Raw genomic sequence first — 20,042 nt, 5'->3', positions numbered from 1 at the left:
ACATTCATCAGCATATGCCTCATTTCAAATGCAACAAATGTAAATATACTTTTCCCTGCACAGAATTTTAAGTGAAAGTCCAATGGTTTGGAGGGCGGTCTAAGTCTGCCTAACAGATGCAAACAGTCTTGTGGCTTCAGTTCCATCTTTGAGTCCCCTAAAAAGATTTGCTATGGCCAACAAAGGAAACTGTCACACCTTTTCCCATCACCGCTTTAATTTATGCTCAGTCTCCAAGTTTTTTTTTTTTCATATTGATTTGATAATCACTTTAAGGCAGAACATTTAAAATAAGAAAGAGCTCGTGAGTAGGTTGAAAAGGGGGGTCTTACAGGCCTGCCTCAATATGGTGAAAATGGGGAGGCAAAAGGGAGCCAGGGTTGTAAAGGTTGTTTTGTAAAGTGGGTTTTTATTATGCACCGACTCTCTCCGCATTTACTTAACTCTTCACGGGCTGTTGGGTAGGTTAACACCCTTCAAGGCCTCTTTCATGTCCAATACCTCGTTTGTTTGTAAAGGAAAATGAGCCTTTAACACATTTCGATTTGGGGGAAAAAAAAAGACAGACAGGGAGAAATTTTTACTTTTCTTAACCAAAAATCAGCAAACCCTTTCCATCTTTCCAGCTCCAGGGATTCCTCAATCCATTAGGACCTTGAAGATCTACAGTGAGTGAATCTGAAGGTTTTTCATTCATAAGGCCCATTTTGAGTAGCACTGTAGGATGTTCCTACATTTGGGGTAAAACAGAACCTCCATAAGACATCCTGAATCCTGCATATGAAATAGCTCCTCTGTGTCCCCAAGAAACCCACAGTCCCAGGTTTGACACTGAAGGTGTAATTTGCCCTACTCAGAAAGTGCTGAGTGTACACTGTCTGTATATATGTTGTGTGCCTTCATGGGGACTCAAAGGGCTTCTCATTCTCTTGTGCCAAGATGAAAGGCTCCCAGGCACTTTGAAGTGTAATATTGTATGGTGATATAAAATGCATACCTTAAGATTTATACAACTTTCAGATTGTGGTTTTTCTTGCAATTTTTTTTAAATGTGTTTCAGCTCAATGGTTGCTTTTAAATGTCTTCTGAGACAGAGTTTAGGAATGGGCTAGTCTAAAAGACTTTACCTACATGGTCATGCATATCAGTATCCATTTGAGTAATTTTATTTCTGTTTCTTTCATTAAGGGCTCTGTGGACGCCCAGTGTGGGCTTGTTCTCAATGGCCAAGGTGGAGTGATAAGAAGAGGTAAGTAACAACATGTTAACCCTAGACATTCTTCTCTTATTTGTTACTTTGTTTAGAAGATCTGATGGTGCTCAGATTCCTTTTCTGATGATTAAAAAAACAATTACTCTTAGTCAATTATTCTAATCCAACACTGGCATATCCACATTAAAAAGCCTTCTTTCTTCCATTAAGATTTGAACCCAGGCTGTGCCCAGAAGGCTTGTGATAGGAGATATTTGTTGCTCCTCACAGAGCAGTGACAGAATCAAAGTTAGAGGCAGAAGGAAAGAAAAAAGAGAAAGAATGAAAAGCTTCTCACACTCCCTTCCCCCAACACTAATACCACATCCTCAAGCAGAATTTCTGGTCTTTTTAGCCCTAAATGTGCCAGCCACAGCCTGAGTGTTTGAGGTGATGGTGTTAGCTTGAGGCTTTGAGGGATTCTGTGAAAGGCTAGATCATTGAGGCTTTAGGGGAGGCTAATGAAACACCAATATTGTAGCTGGCCTTATTTTTCTAAGTGTCCAGAACATTTCTTTCTTTAAGGGAGAGTGTGAGGAGGAGGTGGTGTTAACTGTACTGGATAAAGCTTTCTTGTTCCCATCTGTTGAGGAAAACATCTGAATCCAGAGTTACCCATGGAATTGGAAGGTGGGGGAAGGCAAGAGGAGAGAAGAGAGCTGTTGCTTTCAGCTTGGGCTGCATCTCAGATGTTCCATTTTGACAAAAGGTTTTGAACTATGACATTCTCAGGGCCTTAAGGCAGTGCAGATTTTGCTAGCTTCCCCTGCTTAACTGTACCCAAAGCCTCTGAAGTTTATTTTCCTAGCAAGCTGAGTAACCTGAGCAGCACACAAGGCAAGAGGGACCAGCTGTTATCCCAACTTCATACGAATTAATAAGATGTGGCCTATTCACCAAGACTAATTCCTGCTCCAGGGCCACAGTTGTCTGCAGTAACAGAACACTAAAAACTAAGTCACTTCTGATGGAACCAAATAAATGTCCTTCAATCCCTCTCCATCCCTTTCAAAGCTTCTTGAAAGATTTGCTTTTCTGGGTAGAGAAATGTGCTGGTAGAAATAAGTTGATTCTTTCAGGCTTAAACTGGAGATTTTATATTCCAATGTCCAATGTAAATTCCATTTAATCTAGTGAGTAAAGAAAACAAAGGGTGCTTTCCTTTTGGAACTTGGTTATTGTTCTAATGGATGCTGGGAGTTTACATTAAATTTAAAAGAGCTGCTCAATTCTTGTTTCACCCAATGGAGATTAAAATACACACACACACACACACACACACACACACACACACACACTCTAGTGGTATAGCTCCACAAAGATTTTTTAAACGAGAAATATTAAGTTTGCCAGCCACCCTGGTACTCAGACACATTGAAATGGAACAAAATAGGCCCAAGACTACTGAATATTGAATACACCCTGTTGGAGGATGAAAAAAAAAAAAAAAAAAAAACCTGCACGGTGAAAAAGAGACCAGGTGAGACGTACTGATCGGGATCTGTTGGGACCGGTAAAACTAAAGGTGCGGAAAGAGCACTCAGGGCGCGCAGAGACGTCGGTGGTGCTGAAGGACAGCGCCACTAATTAGGGACGGGAGCCCGCTTCTCCCACAGCAGGCCTCTTGATACTGCAGCTTCGCATTCAGTTCCAGACTTCTACCAAGATCAACTTCTCAAATGCCTAGAAACTGCATCTGAGCATAAGACACCGGACAGAGGGTGGAATTACTTGAGGGTGAGGACGGGAGCTGGAGAGGAAGCCGCTTTGGAATCAATTAAATCTCCGGAGAGAGATTTAGGGGACACTCTCTAACCCCCTCACCCAATTCCCAAGAATAGCCAAAGCTCTTAGGTATCTCCAAGATGTTAGGTACTTTATCGGAGCCACAGAAATTGTCTTCCTTACGTTATGCTTTATTATTCTTGTAAATATCAGTCCCTATTAGTTTCACCTAAAAATCGTTGTTGAATCTCTACTTGAAACCAAATATTGATGTCATATGAGAACAGTGAAGCTCCAAAGAGACAGGGAATGTAACTTGGGGTTTATGTCTGTCTTGTTTGATTAAACCCTGCTTCGTAGGAATTCAGATTTTAGCTGCTGAATTTATTCCATTTCCACGTGTCTTAGAGAAAGACCAGTTAACATAGTTGAGCCTTGGAAAGGAGAGTGTGTGTCTATAAGTGTCTTCTTTACATGAAACAATCAATGCTCATGACAATTTAAAAGTGGATAGCAAGGAAGTGTACTCCCAAAAGAGAGTGTATATTTTGCTGCAGTCTGCCCAGACCCTCATCTCAGAACTCGCTTTTACTAAACCCTAAAGAAGTTTATTTTCTCAATTGTCATGGTAGTGTACAGGATCCCTAATATCAACAGCTCAGACTAGTGTTCATCAAAAATCAGGAAGACTAACTCAAGTGCTCTGCAATACTGCCATACCTCATATGACCCGACATTGTTTAACAGCTTAGATAAGAATGTTTCTTTTCCAGTTTATGCTTTACAGATGACCAGACACATGAAACGTGATTTCTTGAAAAGCACAACTTTTCACCATTTTCTCTCTTCTGCTAAGTTCTCGGATTAATTTACATTTCTAATGATTTCTAGAATGTACTATGGGAGGTTCCACTTTCAAAGACCCCAAATGGTGTTCTTGAAGAAATATAGGTGTCAATGTACTTTACATGAGCTAATCAGGGATATTGTCCTGGTTTGCAGTGACGTGGAGGACTTGGGCGTGCTCACTCGTTCTTTACATTTGGCGACTTCAACTTGTAAAGAACAAAATAGTGTTGCCCTGACTCACTTTGTTAAGTGGCAATTACATTATTTTAGTCTGTAATGAAGGCCTGATAGCCAAAGAAGGCGTGGAAGAGGGGACAGCAGCGAGGTAATTACCACCTAGATAAAATATTTGCCACCGCCTCGGAGGCGCAGCTCCCTGCGCGCTCACTCTCGGTTAATGGTGTGCGCGATTTTGCCCGCAGCTCCGCCACTCCAACCATCAGAACCAATAATCTTTACTTTACCCTGTGCTCGCGTATCGATAGCTTCTTTCGCCTCGGGCATAGGCTTTGATATGTTAATATTACTGAGTAGCAAATTCTGCAGAGATCATATTAATGTTGTACGTACAGAGTGGGGCTTTGCCTTCGTTGAATATTCAGATACCGGGTTTCAAAAGGCATCTCTTGAAGAAATGAGGCTTCTATTTACAGGAGTCGTCTGTGTTTTTAATCATTAAAAAAAGAAAGAAAAATCCACTCTTTTTTTCCTCCTGAATCTTCTGAGGCTCCCTTATGGCCCCCTCCCTTTTGTCAGGCACCGGTCCCTTTCATTTCGTGCTCTGGGTATTTAATAATAAGTGAACAGTGTTGATGACGATGGTGATGATGAAGCTCATAATGAATGAATCCATATTGGAATCTCAGGGTGGGGGTTCAGCTTGGTAGTGGGCTGTGGACCTCAGAAGTGGGCTAGATGAGAAGACCTAGCCTTTCTTTACGTGGGTGGAAAGTGACATTTTGGCCCTGGTCTCTTTTGTGAAATCGGGATGGCAACTAAAAAAGGGGGCGGGGGCGGGAGAGGGAAAAAAATGAAAAAAGTGAAGAGGGGAAGCGCCCTTGTTTCGCTTTGTGATCATTCTGCCTTGCAGCCCCAGGCTAATTTCAGAAACTTAAATACTGCCGTAGCCTCTGGGCCACGTGAAGAGGGAGCGGACCCGGCCACGGGCAGGCAGGAGCGCTTTCCCGATTGCCCGTGGCTACACAAAATACCAACTACTTTGAATCAAAACATTTTTGGGGAATTAATATGATCTGAACTCTGCACGTTTTAAGAGAGTTGGAGTTTGTCAGATCGCTTAGAGGTGACTGGCACGCCAAGGCAAAGGCATTTACGCTGCGGTACAAACATTGTCAGATCTGATTTAATTTCTTAAAAAAAAAAATGCTTCCTTGAAATGGAGCCTTAGCTTCAATTGCCCAGTCTGCCAATAACAGTGTAGAAGGACCTGACCGCTTTTCCCTTTATCCGGCCTCAAGGCCAGCAGCAGGCTGCTTGGCGGGAGGACGCTCTTTCCTCTGCTTCTCTGGTTTTCAAGAAGGCCCAGAGCCTTGGAATCCGGGTTGGAGCAAGTCGTTGGCTCTTTCAGCAGCTCCTGAAGGCGTACAATTGGAGGAGGGTGGGAAGCCTTGCTCTTCTTTTGTCAGTAGTCTTGGGATTACAGATGGACTACCTGGAATCTCTGCTCTAGCTAGCCAAAACGCATCTCTACGGTTCATCCGTTGTGGGTAACATAGAGCCAGAGATACACCTCAAGCCTCTCCTGCCTCCTTAGTCCCCAGTGCAGATTCTGCAGGTTTGAAATTCAATCTCCTTTATATAAAATCTAAAACTCTTGTACCAAAGCATCCAGAGGCATGCTTTGTTGGAAATCTTTTTTGGGGGTTGAGAGTTGTAGAGGGGAAGAGGTGGCTCTCCCGTAGCCTACAGCGTTTTCTCTAATTTCTTCAACTGCTTTGAAAAATCAACAAAAGCTAAAACACTTTCTGCATTAGGGAATCGGGATTAATCTCTCCCCCATATACATACACCCCAATACACACCATTACACACCCACCACCACATTAAACCAGCCAGTCTCTTCACGCAGACCTCTCTTTCTTTTGTTCTGCCTAGAATCTACAAAAGGAGAAGCTCATTCGGCCCTAGTAATCCAGCTATATACCTGTAATGCTATATCCTTCCCCCAAACAGCACAATTCGCTGCTGACACATTATCAAAGGCCTACTTGATTGCAATTAAGTCCGCATCCTTTGCTGTTTGATTACAATTAATATCTACTGCCATGGGGGTGGGGTAACATGGGAGAGGAGGTTTAGGAAGGGTGAGAGGCTAGAGGGGAAGCAGTCGAGAATAATTCTACCTACCCAACTCACACACGCACCTTGCAGAAATGCAACCACAGAACAAACAGGGACAGGAAATTCTTGTAATCGCTTACACATTTTTAATGTGTCAGAAAAAACGAGCGATCACTGGAGATGAAGAAGGGGAGAAGAAAAATCCCTGCCGTTTGTATTTCTTTCATTTGAATTGTAAACATCTGTTTGGCTGTAAGGCGAACAGAACATTTATTTTGCTCTCAAGATTTGGTCTAATTATGTCAACACCGACGCTGCGACGAGTGGGGCGGCGCTGTGGCTTTGGAGAGGATGCGCGCACCGGCCCAGCGCCCGGAAGCCCGCTAGGAAGTATTGATCGCACCTGGAGAGCGCGCGGGGCCTCTCGCCACAGCCGGGTGCGTTCTGAGAAGGGGGAGTCGGGAGGCCGCGCGTGTGGCTCCGAGGCAGATTTAGAGGCTCCTGGGAGCCGCGGCTCCTTGGAGACAGCCGCCGCTGTTTCCTCTGCCCTAATAGCCTGGGATGAGAAGAGAAAAAGCTCACCCAGGCGCCAGGGCTTGGCTTTCCCATCCAATTGCAGCACAGACAGTGGCGGGGCGGGAAGGGGGGTGGGCCGGTGGTGTCTTGTCCTACTCCCCAGCTCACACCCTGCAAAGTGGTAGTTGTTTTTTAAAAAAAATGGCGGGGTTGGGTGGCCTATAATCAGGTTGCCGAGCGCGCGTGAATCCATATCCCGTTGCACCTCTTTACAAGCTGGGAAGATAAGTAGAGCAGGTGTGAGCATCTTCATTGTTCAGATGGACGGAACAGACTGAGACCCAGAGTCATTCTCCCTAAGTTGCATGGGTCGCTAGTTGGCCAAGTTCTCACTTGTAGACCAGTACTCTTTCCATTACCCTACACTCTGTCTGCAGACACTGGGCCAGATGTCCCCAGCTATGCAGAGGCAGAGCCACCCTGTGCTTCTTCAAGCCGAGTAAGATCTAACAAGATATGCCAACTGGAGGATCTGCATTCATGTATTTTGTGCCGAGTTTTGTCACACCTGAGCCAGAAGTCTCTGGCTGACTTCTTCCTGTAGCTATGGCAAAATTATTCCTTTTATGAAAGCCATGTCCTAGGCAAGGGACCTTGAGTAGATAGTTTCTGATTTCTTACCAGTGTTACAATAGCTACCCATCAGAATTTGCTGCATCACTGAAAATGGAAAGCCCTATCTCTACATTCCAAATTTAAAAATAGTGAACTTTATGAAAGTATTGTTTCTGTGCACTGTATATAGAAAAGAGATGAACTCTGGAGAAGTTCTGCATGAATACACTGGCAGTAGTATCAAAGACATTCCTAACTGGGATGCTGAATCTAGAATGATTATCACATAATTTCAATAAAAGCTGACATGCCACACAAGCACCATGTGGAAGTTCAACTAGTGATACTGGAGATGACTACTGTAAATGGCTTGGTGTGGGCCAATGTTTCATAACATTCCCTTTGATGAAGGGAATCCAGACTATGGATGGTAACATCATTACCATCCATAGTCTGGATTCCCTTAAAGAAGTCTCGCTCCCTCAGTACCTTCAATCTAAAGGCAAAACTCTGGTGATATTGACCTATTACTTTTTTCCACTTCCCTCAAGAATAAATCACTGAGAAGAAAGATATTAGGTTCCCCATGTTACTGTAAACTCTACAAGTTGCCAAATCTTTAGCCAGGACTAGAGAGTTCCCCAAGGCTGCAGCAATGCCAAGTATCAAAGCAACAGAAATTCCCTTTAAAGATGCTGTGACATAAAAAATAAAAGACTCTAGAGTTGATGGCTAATCCTGAATACAAAATAAATCCTTCAGGCAATTTATGTGTGCATAAAGAATACTCTTAATATGCAGCTTGTGTAACTTACCTAATAAGTGCCTACTTGAGCATAAGCCAGAAGCCCAACCTAGATGTAGGAAAGGCAGACTCTGGGCCCAGGGAATTAGCATGTGGGTAGGTAGCAGACTCAGTGGCTTCCCTGGGAGCAGCTGGCTTTCAGCACATGGGGTTTGCTTTGCCAAAGTCTTCCAGTTGGAGAGAGTCTGATCTAACAACTTCTTTTAAAAAGTCATAATCATCTACATCTCCCTAAATTAGGTTTCTAATCCACTGAAGATTTGTAAAGATAGCAAAGTTCTAAAATTGTGTTATTCCCTACCCTTAGTATCCAGGAAAATAATTCATACATATTCTCAAATGCTCTGTTCTCTCACTCACCATAAACTTGAAGCTAACTGGCAACTGGGTGAGATTCCCTGTCCTCATTTGTATACTGACAAATGTGCAAGAGAGGAGAGTTTATGTGAGAATATAAATTTGCTTATGATTCATAGTGACTGTGAGTAGAGGCCCATTTTTAGAAGAGTGCTATGCGAATTTTGCATACAGACATTGATTTGTGTTTGTTTACTATATTTGCTTTAGACCTATCTAATTCCTAAAATAATCAAGATCATGATTCTCACAGTATGACTCTAAAACACAGATTCATTAATACCTACCCTGCTTTCCTGTTCATCTCAAATTTTAAGAAATGATTTAAGAATTTATTTTTGAAATGTATTTTGCATCTGTAAGTACAGAGTGAAACCATTAAAAAAAAAAACAAGTGAAATGATAGTCTTAGGTCCCCCAGGAATCTGGGGGAACATTTTTATTGTTGTTATTGGATTTGGGCTTTAAACTTACTAAGAATATGAAGAGGGGAAGTACAGGAGAATTTGTTTGTAGCTCCTAAAGCAGGTGTTTACATGGTTTGCCATTGTATTGGCTACAAGTTTGATGGCAAGAAATGGATTTTAGTTTGCCAATTGAGATTATGAACTCTCCTATTTCTAAGTGAGAACAGGTTTTCAGGCACTGGCATGGAGGTTTTGGCAGAGTGCACAGGACCCAAATTCTATCCTGAAGATGGTTGGCTATCCTGATGTTCCCACTATTTACTCTCCTGGTTTTTGTTTGTTGTTGTTTGGAGAAGGAGTTTCAAGCATTCAGCTTTAGAATGCTGAGGGAGAAATATCCTGGTCTCCAGCACTTTCAGGGGAATCATGGGTGTTCGAAAGACAGTCAGGAAGAATTCCAAAAGGTACAGGGGTAGAAGCATTTTAAGAGTGGGGCAAGGTTAGCCTTTTCTGTCTCCTCAGGTTTGGGATCTTTTTGCCTTTTTAAATGTCCTACCAGGATCTTTGCAACCCACCCCAGAAAACATAACAGAATCTGAATGCCAGAGTTTCTACCACGGATGTTACATTCTATATGTGCTAGTTAGTAAAGGAGGGTAGGAGATGCTTGGGAGGAAAGTGGTAAGTCCTAGTTCAGTGCTTCTCAAACTTTAATGAGCACGTGAATCATCTAGGGATCTCATTAAAATGCAGATTCTGACTCAGAAAGTTTGGAGTTGGGCCTGAGATTTTGCACTTCTAACAAGTTAAAAAGTCAAAATATTTTGGACAACACTCTTCTGTCCATTTTTCTTCTCCTACCTACTTTTTTAAACCTCTTTTTTTCTCATAGAACTTGACCCTTTTCTGGAGATGGGTCATAAGATTTCCCCTAACTGAAGAAATAAAATGCATGATCAAAAAAGCCAACTTTGAATTTGCCTCTGACCCTTAAAAATTCTGCCTTCAGATTGCTCAATGCATGAGGCAGTTTTGAGTTCTGGAACCGGATAATCAGCATGCTAGCAGGGTGGACATTGGCTCCAAAGTCTTACAGTAGGGGAGGAGTTGGAAAGTGGGAAACTCTTCTCAGACATGATCACCATTGTATCCTCAAGTCTGCTTCAATAATTGTTGACTGCCTGAGGATAGAGAATATAGACTGTTCCTGGAGGAGACTGAAGCTCAAGGGTCTTTCTAGAGCTTGGAGACAGAAAGCGTCTGTTCCAGGAACTACAGCATGGCAATATTGCCTTAGTGATTTTGCTACTGACAATTTGTTTTGTTCCCTAATAGTAATAATGACAACGACAATTATAAGAATATTATTATCAGGAAACATAGTAGGTATTACTGTTACTATGTTCTAGGTCTTGTGCTACATTTGCCTTTGTATGCTGATATTGAGGGCTGGCATATAATAGAGGTATTATCAACTGTATGGGTTGGAAATTTCTGGCAATGAGTAACTGGTTTTCAGCAGTGCCTGGGATTGAGTGACTGTGGTGCCTTTACTTGACAGACGGATGAGAAAAAGATGGCAGTTTTCAAACACTTTGGAAAGGACAGTAATTGTGGATAAAATGTTTTCATCCATTGTGTACATTGTGTATCTGTGTGTGTTCACACACAACCATGTAAAAGTAATACCTAGACTTTGTGGGGTTAACTGTTGGAATTCAGGTTTGTAATTAATTGAAGTGTTTCTTAATGTGGATGCTGCCAAAATTAACACTGGTGAGTCAATCTACACTCCATAGGATGCCAGTGTTTCCTAAAATTAGAATTGTACACTCACAGATATTTTCTCAAACGTTGGAAAGACACACCCCTGAGTAGTATTTGAAAGAACATTTAGAACAACTCTCTGAAATGATCTGGGTTATATATAAGTACAACTGTTAGCATATATTCCCAAATCCAGAATAGTCTCTTGATGTTTACTGCCTCTCATGCAGTTAGCTTCTTTCACTGTCACTAACATGTTATATACTTTTTTCCCTCCAAGGTGGTACCTGTGTGGTCAACCCTACAGACTTATTTTGCTCTGTCCCTGGCCGTTTGTCCCTTCTCAGTTCTACTTCCAAATACAAGGTGACCATTGCTGAGGTAAAGAGGCGCCTCTCACCACCTGAGTGCCTCAATGCTTCACTCTTGGGAGGCATTTTGAGAAGGTAAGACAAAGCTGTTTTCTGGCACAGAATGTCTGTTTACTGACACCATACCCTCTACTCTTAGTCCTGATTTCTTCCATCTGATATTGTATTCCCCGCGTGGGTCAAGTCATCTCATGATTTTCATCAGAATGTGAAATTTCAAAACCTAGTTTTTGTTCATTTTTATACAGAGCAAAATCGAAGAATGGGGGTCGCTGCCTGAGAGAGAAATTGGATAGGCTTGGCTTAAACTTGCCAGCAGGAAGACGGAAAGCAGCTAATGTCACTCTCCTCACTTCATTAGTCGAAGGTATGACTTTTCAGTGTGGCAAAATAATGCTAGAAGGTTGGCAATTCTTTGAAACTCAGGTTTCTTAGATTATGCTGTTTTATTTTTGTCGGTACCATTCAGCAAGTCAGTTAACAGTTAAGGTGAATTTCCTAAATTATCTTGACAATGATGATTAAATTAGACTTAAAATAAGATTTAGATAATTCATAAAATAGTAATTTACTAATCTTGGTAGTATTAGAAAAGAAGACAATGGAAGGTTTGGATACTTCTCCAAATATCCTCTAAATAACAGCAACATGAAATTGGCAAGGCTCTTGTCATTTGTATTATTGTTTATTTTAGAGTTTAAGTAAATCTAACTCAATTCATTATAATTCAGTACAACATGACCTATAGAGAAACACCATTTATGAAGAGTTCACAGGAGTCTAGGCATGATACTGAGACTGAAGACATATTGTATTAATCCTAGTAGACCTCTCTTAAGACATGCTGAAGTTTCATGGCTGTACGGGTGGAAAAGCTCAACTCAGAGCGACGTTTAGATTAACCAGTAGTACAGAAAGAGAAGTGGAAATAAATATATTCCCAGAAGTTGTTTTCTTTTTTCCCAACTTACTTTTTCTCTTTCTTTTCTCTTATTAAGGTCTAAACTTTACATATTTTTATTCAATCTTCTTTTAAGGAGAATTATTTTTGAAAACTTTTTTTTAAAATTGTGGGGGAGCTTTTGAATGTCAAAGGAAAGTTCTTCCATCACACAGAATGCTATTGTTTTAAATATAAAAGGCAGGGGCCTTTTGCCAAGCCTCATCTTGAACACACCTGTGATACTTCTTGCAATCATTATTTGTCTATAGTTACTGTAGGAAGTAGTGAGTGAAAGACAAAACCAAACATCTATAATTTTTTCAGATTGTCAATATGTAGCATTTACTGTGCAACATTGAGAAGTAGTGTGTTCTTGACATTTGTCTTGGCAGAATTGCTTTGGTGATTTTGCTCTCAATAGCCATCTTTGCTGTGTTCCCTGATAGTAGTCATGATAATAACAACCACAACAATAATATTATTGACAACTGACATTTACTGTGTTACTATTACCATGTTCTAGATCTTGGGCTGTGTTTGCCTGTGTGTGCTGGTACTAAAGGCTGGCATATGGTAGATGGCTTTAACCTATCAATCACCCACATTGGGAAAGAACAGAGTAGAAAAAAAATGATTAATGGGTTATTTCCAAAGGGAGACAGATTGCTGCTCATTTTAAGTAAAAATGTGGGTAAAATTATAGTTATAGTTGTTTAAAATTATAACAAAACAATTGCTCAGGATAACAGAAGGGATTCAAGAATCACATGGATGATAGGACTTGAGTAGTTCCCAAACCCAACTTTACAGTAGAGTCAACTGAAAAAGTTTCTTAAAAAGTTTCTGGATCTCATCCCCAAATCAACTAAAACTCAATCTTGGGGTATGGCTTAGGCATCTAAAGTTTTTAAAACTCCCTCTGTGATTCTGGTATATAATGATGTTTAAATATCATTGATTTAAATGTTCCTTGGACTCCTTTTCACTACCCAGGATGATTCTTTATGAATTCTCATAAAGTTTCTAACTAGTGTGAAAATTAAAGATCCCAGTAAAAACTTTTCTCTATGCTCTCTGTCAGTCCTAAAAAAGACACAGCATATACTGGTCAGTACAAATGAAGAGACACAAAACGTATGTTCACAATTCATATTGATTTTGATGGTAGCCAAGTGTACTAGAATATTCTGTATGGAATCATCAATCTGTACTAGCAGCAAGGGTACAAGTAAAATATGTGGAATCCTAGGATGATCTCTGGAGTCTTGTCATCCTACTCTTTCAGCATACCCCTCCTATCACAAAAGTGCCTAACTTGTGTTCTATTGCTGTGGCCTCTGCTCACAGATAGCTATCAGCCTTGGCTAATAAAACAAGATTTTATTCTTTTGAGGAGCATCTTATCTTAATTGTGTGCTTCTTTTGAAATTCCCAATATCATCACAATGTAGAGAAATAAATCTTTTACTAATGAATTCCAGGTACATTGATTAAACTATAAAAAAAGAGATTTAGTGTCAAAGGGACCTTTTGCATCCCTTCACTCCCAAGGTAATATGACCCTCAAACCCTCAAGTCCACTTTCATACACACACACACACACACACACACACACACACACACAATTTTTAAAGTTTTATTACTATGTGCAATATTCTTTGCCATTTTTATTTTGTGCCATATTTTGTATTCTGTTTTAATGTTCATTGTAAACCCACTAAATTTATTTCACAACTCACTGTCAAGGCATGAATCATGACCTACAGTTTCGAAAATTGCAAGTTACGTTGGGAATGAGGAGAACCTAATCTTTATGAACAAGGACATTATATCTAAACTGAAATAGCCGTCATTGTAACCCAAGGTGACAAGAAGAGTGACTTCATTGTTGATGACTCTTTTATATTTTTATCCCCACATTTCAGTTGGGTTGGTGGTAATAGCTGATGACTCCTTTCCAGCCAGCAGAATGCGATGTTCTAAACTAGGTCATGGCCCCTGAAACCCTGCAGACAATATTAGATGTATAAAGAATAATAGTGACTCAACTCTGATTCATTAAACCTCCTAAGACATTGAAATCATTGATGTTTATCAGCGATTTTGGCAACTTGATCCAACATGGGTCTAATGTTAGTTCCATTTGTACAGTCTTACTTCTGTACGAATTTCACCATGCTTACCATTTCATGTTTATAAGTTCTGGAATTGACCGTGTCTTTGAGTAATGTTTTTCCCCCTCAATCAAATATTTTTTGCAAGAGTCAGAAACTTTTTAGACACTTTTCAAAAATTCTAAAACTAGATTTTTAGTATCTAAAATAGTCCATTGGCTTTCTTATATGACCTTTCTATGGTCTTGTGGGAAAGAATACTACTATTTTTTCCATCATTTTAAAACTGAAATCTCTCCTTTATCTTCTAGATTTTCTGCATTAACTTATATGTGCATTTTACTTGCCAATAATTAGTAACTTAACTTTTCTTAACTGTCTCTTAAAACTGTTGCTTGAAATTGTTATAGAGTAGTTTAGTCACGACCAGATGAGTAGTTTCTCAAACATCCTGATGACCCAATGCATTAATGGGGTTTAATCCTATCCTCCCATTTTGGTACAATACTGAGCATAGGAGAAAAAACATCTAATTGATTTTATTCCTCATAGAACAGACTTATAAATAAATCTCATGAAGGTTAAACTTCTACAACTTTGCAGAGCTTGACTCTGCCTCTTTCTGGGGAAGATTTAAATACAGCCTTGCCATTGTTGATATTTTTATAGAACACCAACGAAAGTATAGTGTGTGGGAACCCTGGCAGGCTTTCCACACAGAGATGACGTAATCTTTGTAAAGATCCAGTCAATGAACAATAAGGTGCCTTATTATGGGGATTCAGATTAGGAAATGAGTATTTGTTTTTCAAAAACAACACTTGTTACTGACATAACAGGTTTTATTATGATATCCCCAGGTTTCCATGCTTATCTTTTGTTTTCACTTTTAAAAAATTATTTTAATATCATTTTTTCTATATTCCTTTTAAATGGAGTCACTCTATGAATAGCTCCTAGCATTGTTTCTAAATTCACATATTAGAATCATTATTTTTAGAGATCATTTTAAGGATGTATAAAACAGGATTATTTGATGCAAATTTACAGTATATTCCAATAATTCACAACTCTTCTGTTACAAATATTATTGCATTTACTAACTAATGGGATGAAGAACTGGAGACTGACTGAATGATTTTCCACCTGATAAAGTTGTTTGAAAAGTGAACATTTTAATAAGGTAGATATTTACAGTGGAGCTTTTGGGAGGTCTACATAACATAGATACATTTAATTTTGAATGATACAGAAATATTTGAATTGAGTCCCACAAAATCAATACCATATATAACTTCTTTTTTAACCATATGTCTTCATCCTAGTGGTTTAAATCTATAGGTAATAATTAGGTATAACTCCTTGTACCCTGCTTTATTACAAACCTCTTCTTTTCATTTTCCTTTGTCAATTACATTGCTCTTATCCATTCTAGTATCTATAATATCGGAAAGATATCAGTCTCTGAAAAATACAGTGACTTAGATTTGCTTAACTGATCTTCTTGAAGAAACATTGGAATAATTTTACACTCAAAGAGTAGAAATAATTCTCTTCTAGAGTGGAAATTATTTTCTCTAGGAAACATTCAAGGAATTTGACCAACATTACAATTCCAGTTTTAACACCCTTGTTATATGTTTATTACTTTTGAATCGGCAACTTTTGTGGATGCCTCCTCCATATTTTACTTCAGAAGAATGTTTTTAGAGCTGGTCGTTATTCAAATAAATGCAAGAAGTCAATCATCTCATTATTCCTGCCTATCACTCCCTTCTTACCTATGATTTTCCAAGATGGCTGACATTGCAGAATATTGCCAGAAGGAAATTCTGCCTGCCTGAGTGGGTTGCTTTCTTGGGACAGTTTTGCTACATTTGCAAAAGCTCGTGTAACATTCTCAGGCAACATTCAGGATTCTGAAAGTACAGCTTATTTAAGTTCTTAAATACAAATACCTTGAGCTGAAATTTGTTATGATAGGAGATTAAATTCTCTCTCTATCTATCTATCTATGTGTATGTGTGTGTGTGTGTGTGTGTGTGTGTGTGTGTATTTAAACAGTATAGGACAATGGAGAATATATATATATATCAGCAGAAGAAACGGAACCACTTCCAAATATTGTGTATGATCTCCATCACTCTTTCTCAGCTTAAATCCTTAGTAACTGTTGCTCTTATCTTTCATTCCAAAGTATGTACTCTCAGACCCCGTCTTGGACATGCTAACTCATGTAAATTAGTTGTTTTGTGCCACTTGCAAAATCTGTTAACCCTTTACCTGGTATTTCTTCCAACACCTCTTACCCTCAGAATAATATCATTTTTCAAGTATGGTCTGACTTTGGACTGGTTACTGAGCTTTATTTTCCTAATTAATAAATAAAGACCATAATATCTATAATGATGAGGATAATGCCAGCTGTTATAACAGTTCCCAAAATTTCTGTGGCTTAACATAATAGAAGCTAATTTCTCACTCATCACAGTCTGATGTGAATGTTCATTATCAGGGGCCTTTCTTATTGTTGGTGTCTCATTCAAAGACCCAGGGACCCAGAGTTCTTCTGTCCATAGTTTACTCTGCCTAAGTCTTAGAGTCCTATTCATTTAGCTCACAGATGAGGAAAGGCATAATGGTGAAAGTATACTGCTTCTTATCCACTCTAGCAAGGAAACAACCCAGTTACTACTATTCACATTCTATAAGAATTAGTCACATGGCCATACTTTATTGTGAGGATGTCAGTGGGATATGCTAGAGAATATAACCTCTAGCTGAGCAGAGTCTTCTCAGAAACAACTCTATAGTCTGTAAAGAAAAGATAAAAACTTTATGGTCTAGCATCCATATCTACCACAACATCTGCCCTGTGTTTCTTGTAGAATTAACTACATTCATAGATTAAGCATTTGCACAATAGGCCCCTCATAAAGCCACTTTATAAAAATTAGTATCTGTCTCCTAGTTTCCTTCCTCCTAAAAAATAGTGCTACTTAATAGTAAAATTTATGCAAAGTCATAAAACTTTAGCCCTGTAGGAAAACGAAGAGTGAGTAGTCTAGGCACTAGAGCATAGTAGGTAACTGTGGTTTCTGGAGTCAGATAAACGTGTCTGAACTCACTTCTACGCTTGCTATAAGGGAAGACACACAACCTGTCTGAGCATAAGCGTCCTTATTTATAAGATAGCATTAAAAAACAATGCCCTTCTCATAAGATTGTTGTAAGGATTCAATCAGAATGTTTGTAAAGCACTTACCACGGTGCCCAGCATAAAGCCATTGCTCAATAAATTTCAGTTATCATTATTCTCAAATGAGAAAACTAAAAGCAAAGTGAGAATAGCTGTTCTGCACAGGATTTTACAATTGGGTGCAGGAAGGATGAGAACCCAGATCTTCTGGTTTGCAGCACCGTGGCATATTTCCCATTTGGATTTGTTTTTGTGGCATATATTATGAACAGTTGCATTGCTGAGTTGCTTCTGAATTTAACTAAAGTAAAACTCAGGGAAAGAAAGATCTTTGAGCCTGTTTTTCTCATTAGATTGGTCCTCCCTTCTGGCTAGGAATCCTGGACAAGTTTCTTGAACTTTCTTGTGCCCAAGCTCCAAAACCTTTGTCCACTTGTACAAGATTTTTAAAACCTGATGAGCCTTATATTTAATCTCTCAAAATTAGGGGGGCATTAAATCTTGGTTAAATCTCCCCTGAAATAATTATCAGTAGTATCCATTGTACTTTTTTTTTTTTTTTTTTTTGAGACAGAGTATCGTTCTTGTTGCCCAGGTTGGAGTGCAATGGTGAGATCTTGGCTCACCACAACCTCCACCTCCCAGGTTCAAGCGATTCCACTGCCTCAGCCCCCCGAGTAGCTGGGATTACAGGCATGAACCACCACACCTGGCTAATTTTGTATTTTAGTAGAAACAGCGTTTCTCCATGTTGGTCAGGCTGGTCTCAAATTCCCAACCTCAAGTGATCTGCCCACCTCAACCTCCCAAAGTGCTGGGGTTACAGGTGTGAGTCACCATGCCCGGCCTCCATTGTACTTTTGAAAGGATGCCAATTCAGTAAGTTATTAGTTGCAAGATTCCCCTACAAAACCTTTTTATTCCACTCTAGCCAAACTACCAAAAGGCAGTAGAAAGAAATCCTACCACTTAGGTGGTATTTCCCTTCTGCCTTTAATCCTCAGCCTAAATGACTGCATTCCCAGGAAACAAAGAAAAACAAGTAACTTGTCAATGAACTCTTTCCTATAGGTTAGATCTACCAAAGAAGTTTTCTTGATGTGATTATTCTTTGGAAAGAAGTATCATTGAATGCATGAGACTTGTAGGCTTGAAACACCGGAATCATTTTGCCAAGTGTTAGGGGTAACATTTGTTTAGGGAATACTTATTGCAAGTCATTCTTCTCATAGAGTTTAGAACAAAGCTGATTTTCTCATTCTTCTCACACAGCAAGAGCAATGAGCAGGTTTTTTTTTTTTTTTTTTTTTGACATATGAAAAGCCCAACAATAGGCTTTTTTTTTTTTTTTTTGACACATGAAACTAAAGGCATATGAAACTTGAGGAACTCATGAACCGTCATTTCCCAAATTGCTCCTTCTCTGGCCTTCTCCAGACATTACATTCCCACATTAGTCCCACCTTTGGGAGAAAGGTTTTCAGCTTTCTTCTAAAAGTGTGTTTGATATGAAAAGAGTATTTGTTGAACCCTTATATTAATAGCTCTAATTAATGTTCACTTTAGTCAGACGTTTTCACCTGGAAAAGCTCTGGTGTTCCCTTTTACATACACACACTTCGGCACTGATAGTGTCTTCTTGGGGACAGTTTTGCATTTTTTTAGACTATGAGGTTTTGCATCATCCATAAATATCTTATTCTAAGCACAGAATAATTTCCATCTAGGAGACTCTGTTGCAGCAATTGGTAATCAGATAACATTTATTGTTACCTATTATCTAAAAATTTACATTTATCAGTATTCAATAATTGGTCTCAATGAACCTAAAATAGTATCACACAATATTATGGATAAATAGATACCATCTTAGAGTATATCTTTTAAAATCATTTGCAAAGTTTCTAACATCACTCCCCTGGGCTACATTTTAAGACTTCATTCATTTCTAGAAGGGAAATGTATTTGCATGTAGAGGCAGAAGGAATAAAATGTATTTGTATGTAGAGGCAGAAGGAATAGGATACTACACATATGTTGTTATGTCTGACTATGTGCTTGGGTGTCCATAAACTCCTGTTCCTACTCATGGTGACTCTTCCACATAAAGGCAAATATATTCAAACCAATTTGCCTCAGTTTTTCCCTTGCTACCTTTGGTCTAGCTCATTATTCACTTTTGCATATAGTGATGCTCACTTAAAAGCATGTCTGCATTCTTTTCTCAGTGTCTTTCTTTTCTTTTTTCTAGGATTCTCTTTCAAAACTTAATGAATCAACAAATGCTTTTTTCATTTTTGGTTATTTTGTTCCTAGAGACAGAGTCTTAAGAGCTCTGTTGTCCAGACTGGAGTGTAGTGGCATGAACATGGCTCACTGCAGCCTCTACATCCTGGACTCAAGGGGTCTTCCTGCCTCAGCCTCCTGAATAGCTATGATCACAGACATGTGCCACCATGCCTGGCTAAGTTTTGATTTTTTGTAGAAGTAGGGATCTCATTTTTTTGCCCAGGCTGGCCCGGAAATCTAGATTCAAGTGACCCTTCCATCTGGGCCTCCCAAAGGCTGGATTATAGGAATAAGCTGTGGCTCCCATTGTTCACATTTATTGAAATTTGCAGGTATTCTAATCAAATTGTAGGCTGTAATTATTCCTAGTGATGATTAAGTTTTATTTAATAACAGTGGAAGACTTGGAATTACCCACATTCCATTTGCAATAAATATTTGAGTTCAGAATTAAACTTTTCCAAGAACAAGGCAAAGAGTAATTTACTTTTTGATTAATACAAGTTTAAACAAATAATACAAACAAATAGTT

At 39.3% G+C, this 20,042-nt stretch overlaps 1 protein-coding gene across 1 annotated transcript in view; it reads left to right on the top strand.

Moving 5' to 3' along the window:
• Positions 1-20,042, top strand: part of TFAP2D (transcription factor AP-2 delta) — a 61,706-nt gene that overhangs the window by 4,316 nt on the left and 37,348 nt on the right. The window contains exons 3-5 of the mRNA XM_012441526.2: positions 1,189-1,249; positions 10,875-11,040; positions 11,214-11,332. Coding sequence (XP_012296949.1) covers positions 1,189-1,249; positions 10,875-11,040; positions 11,214-11,332 — 346 coding nt within the window. The remainder of the gene's footprint in view (positions 1-1,188; positions 1,250-10,874; positions 11,041-11,213; positions 11,333-20,042) is intronic.

Source organism: Aotus nancymaae, unplaced genomic scaffold (assembly GCF_030222135.1).
Source record: "Aotus nancymaae isolate 86718 unplaced genomic scaffold, 86718_ANA_hifiasm-v0.15.2.pri h1tg000040l, whole genome shotgun sequence".
NCBI lineage: Eukaryota > Metazoa > Chordata > Mammalia > Primates > Aotidae > Aotus > Aotus nancymaae.
The sequence above is the reverse complement of the archived record's forward strand: the minus strand, read 5'-3'. Positions and strand labels throughout refer to the sequence as shown.